The 3,974-nt window shown below is 37.4% G+C and overlaps 1 protein-coding gene across 1 annotated transcript; it reads right to left on the bottom strand.

The window, feature by feature from the left end:
• Nucleotides 1–2,728: 2,728 nt before the first annotated feature.
• On the bottom strand, nt 2,729–3,407 carry LOC117928352 (exocyst complex component EXO70A1-like). Its single transcript, XM_034848247.1, has 2 exons — nt 3,124–3,407; nt 2,729–2,848 (listed from the first exon to the last, which is right to left on the bottom strand). The coding sequence occupies exons 1-2, from the start codon at nt 3,280–3,282 to the stop codon at nt 2,729–2,731; spliced, it is 279 nt and encodes a 92-aa protein (XP_034704138.1). The 5' UTR covers nt 3,283–3,407.
• Nucleotides 3,408–3,974: the final 567 nt, after the last annotated feature.

Below are 3,974 nucleotides of genomic sequence, written 5' to 3'. Positions count from 1 at the left end.
CGAAGGGGTTCAGATTTCTCATTTGTTGTTTGTTAATGACACTCTCATATTCTATCAAGCCTCTCAAGACCAAATGACTTATCTTTATTGGTTGTTTATGTGGTTTGAGGTCATTTCAAGTTTGAGAATAAATTTGGATAAAAACAACTTAATTCCTATGGGAAGAGTGGAAAATTTAGATGACTTTGCTTTTGAAATTGGTTGTAAGATGGGTAGCCTCCCTTCCATGTATTCGGGTCTCCCTTTAGGTGCACCACTTAACTCAGTGACAGCGCTAGATGGAGTGGAAGAGGAGTTCTGCAAAAGGTTGGTTATGTGAAAGAGACAATACATTTCCAAAGGGGGGAGAATTACCTTAATTTGAAGCACTTTGTCGAACTTGCCCATTTATTTTATGTCTCTACTTTATATGCCAAGGTCGGTTAGCTTAAGGGTAAAACATTTTCAGAAAGACTTTTTGTAGAGTAGTGGCATTATCGAGCGACAACCATATCTAGTAAGATGGGTCACTGTTTGCTTAGATAAAAGAAAAGGGGGCCTAGGCTTTTGAGTGTCTCCCAACTATGAACAAGGCTCTCCTTTGCAAATGGAGTTGGCATTTTGTGAACGAGAAGAGGGTCTTATGGAATCAAATTATCAGAGGGAAAGATGGGGAAGAAATAAAGAGATGATGTATTTAGGAGGTGAAGGAGGGGTATGGTGTTAGGTTGTGGAAAGCAATAAGGAAGGATTGGGACCTTGTGAGTAGTCGGATCTCTTTCTTGGTGGGTAACAGGCCGAGGATGAATTTTTGAAAGGATAAGTGGTGTAAGGACACACATTTGTGTGTTTCCTTCCCTACTTTATTTGCTCTAGCCAACTCCAAGGAGGCGTGGATGGATTCCTCACTCAAAGGGTGGGTTGGAACCCTTACTTCTCTAGACCTTTCAATGATTGGGAGGTGGATTGTGTGGAGAGTTTTTTTGTGTTTTGTGTGGGAAGAGAGCGTGTAGGGATGAGGAATATAGGGTGCTTTGGACTGAGACAAAAGAGGCAAGTTTTCTATGAAGTCTCTTTCATGAGAATTTGGAACTCGAGGATGCAACCTAAAGTCAAATTTTTTGCTTGGGAGGCAACATGGGGTAAAGCATTAACCTTGGATCAAGTTCAAAGAAGAGAGCAGTCATTAACAAATAGATGTTATCTTTGTCAGATAGATGAAGAATCCATAGATCATCTCCTTATTCACTATTTAAAGACAAGGGTCTTATGAGAGTTGCTCTTTGCTCTTTTTAGGGTGTCTTGGGTGCTTCCCTCATCGGTTAGAGAGACTCTACTGGGTTGGCATGGGTCTTTTGTGGATAAAAAGCACAAAACAGTTTGGAGAGCAAGCCCCTTATGCATCTTTTGGGCAATGTGGAGGGCAAGAAACAGAATTGCCTTCAATACTGACATGCTTTCCATCCAAAGGCTAAAAAGTGCTTTTGTTTGCTTTCTATGATCGAAGGCTAAGTTGTCTATAGATGGTTGTCCTCAGACTCTAGTTAGTTTCTTTGATTGGTTGGGCTCTTGTTGAGGCTCTTGGAGCCCTTCTTGTTTTGTAGATCAATCCACTGCTTTGAGACTTTTTAGCAGTGGGAGTATAGGTTCTGTACCTTAAGTCGCTCTTTTGGTGCCTCTTTTCGATATATATTCTTTTTTATCCATAAAAAAAAGGGGGGGGGGGGGGGGGGGGGGGTCATAGATATAGCTCATAGCCTAATCCACCATGATTATGCCGAACATGTAGTATTTAATCCATATTTCATCAAAAAGAAAGTAGATCACTAGCAGATTTGTACACCGTATTTCTTCTTAATTAAGCACCTCACAAACAACCTGACCAACGATTTACCAAACATGGTCTTTTATCAATCTTAGACAAGTTAAGGAATCCAAAACACAATGTGCATCTACTTGAAGGGAAGTGTTTGAAGATTTGACAAATTATGTCCAAACCTGATTAACTATAATTTGTTTATAAATATTGCAATTGATTTGAATAGTCATTTGGTTTATCTCTTTCCAAGAAATCTGCCTAGTAATTAGGTTTTCTAATTTAGTCAAAGTATTTGTAGCATAATCAACCTTATATTTATTTGTATGTACTCTACCAGTTTCAGAATTCAATCTACAGGGATTATTCATTCTTTCAAGAAGGTTTAACATGTTTGGTGGTTTACCCCACTCCCCATCAATCCATAGGGCATTTCCCAAGGCCTTCTAGTAGCATTACAATGGAGAAAATAGATGGGTGATTAAATCACAAAAAAATTAACATAAGAGATTAAAAATGTATAGTTTTTTTCCTTCTTAAAAAGAAATAAGGAAGCTCACATTTAAGTTTAATAACCGAGCAAACACACAAGTCTACATCCAAATCTCAAAAGCACAGCTCAAAACCTCAAAAGCACAATGCAAGTAATATTAGTCAAAATAGTAAGTGAGTACCAACATTCCAAATCAGATTTGATCTGACAACCATGACTATTTCCAGACATTCTCACCAACATACTCAAACAGATTTTCTTCAAATTGAATCATAAGATTGAAATAGGGAAAAGACTCAACAGAGGGCCCAAAAAACTAACCCATTGGACAATCAAGAATTAAATCTAAATGCGACCAAAATCTACAACAACATTGAACAAACTATGAAGTTCATGCAGGGAATCCACCAGATAATAATAATCTCGGTAAATTGAACCAATTAAGTGTCTACTGAAAATCCAACCTGACGATAAAGGTCGAATTGAGCCAATATAACCTCGGCAGCCTTCAAAGTCTTGTCAATATTCTCATGAGCTCTTCGAATAGAATGTGTTCTAATCTGTAAAATCCAGATTTAGCAACCGTAAGAAAAGGAAAAGCCAACCCATTGGCACTCAGAGATCCCACGAGATAAGGGGGAAAAACCAAATCAAGTTCCGTTTGGTCGCCGAGAAAATGTAGGAAAAGGAAAGGAGACAAAAATTTGAATCTTAAGCCTAACACAAGTAATTTACTTGATCGAGAGTTCTTTGGTACATCGGAAAGAGAGAAAGAGAAACAGAAAGAGCATGAGCATGAGCATTCCTCTGGTGAAACAGAGTGGGAGCTACCAACCTGAGTGGGACGCATGGCAGTTTCGAGGGCAGAGAGACGGTGGTCGAAGGAGCCGAGAATGGAGACGATGCTGTCGCTGATGGTCTGGCTCTTCTGCACTGACTCTCTCATCATCGCCGCTCTCTCACTCAGCGCATCCATGCCTACTGCTACGCCCATTTCTCCCTTTCTCTGTGTCAGCGATCCGGAACCTAGAGAGGGATGAGAAGCCGATGGTGGCACGTATATGCCAGGCTGCCAAGTTTGACGTTTTCCCGGAAAGGACTTTTACTCGTTTCCTTGCAGCTGCGATATTAATCGGAGAAATGGAAAAGAAAGGGAAAAAAAACAAAAAACATGTAACAGCGTCCCCGGATTTTTTTTTTTTTTTTTTTCAAATTTCAAATAATTAAAAAAAAAAAAGAGTTTTGAGAATTTTTTTAAAACTAGTTTGAAAGCAGTTTTCTTAAATAGTAATAAAAACTCATTTACTCGGCTTAGTTATCGAGTCATAAGCAGACTTATTATTGAGGCATAAGTGATGCATAAAATGTGCAATAAAAGGTAAATTATTAATTATTAGTAGCATTATTTGTACTTATTATTGAGACTTAATAAAGGATTATTTTATTAAAATGGATAAAATAATATTTCAATTTGTAAAATTAATTCCTTTTAATAAAATCCATCAAAATGATCATTTTAGGAAAAATATATACATATATATACTTTTTCTTTTTGTTTCCCTTAATAACGACTTTGCTTTACTTTCACCTTACCTTTTTCTATCATTTTATTCTTTTATCTTTTTCCATCTTCATTGATGAAGATGAAAAATGATTAAAAAAATGTACACAACTAATATTATTTTT

Source organism: Vitis riparia, chromosome 13, assembly GCF_004353265.1.
Source record: "Vitis riparia cultivar Riparia Gloire de Montpellier isolate 1030 chromosome 13, EGFV_Vit.rip_1.0, whole genome shotgun sequence".
In the NCBI taxonomy this organism is placed as follows: domain Eukaryota; kingdom Viridiplantae; phylum Streptophyta; class Magnoliopsida; order Vitales; family Vitaceae; genus Vitis; species Vitis riparia.
Note: the sequence above shows the minus strand (reverse complement) of the source record. Positions and strands in the feature narration are given on the sequence as shown.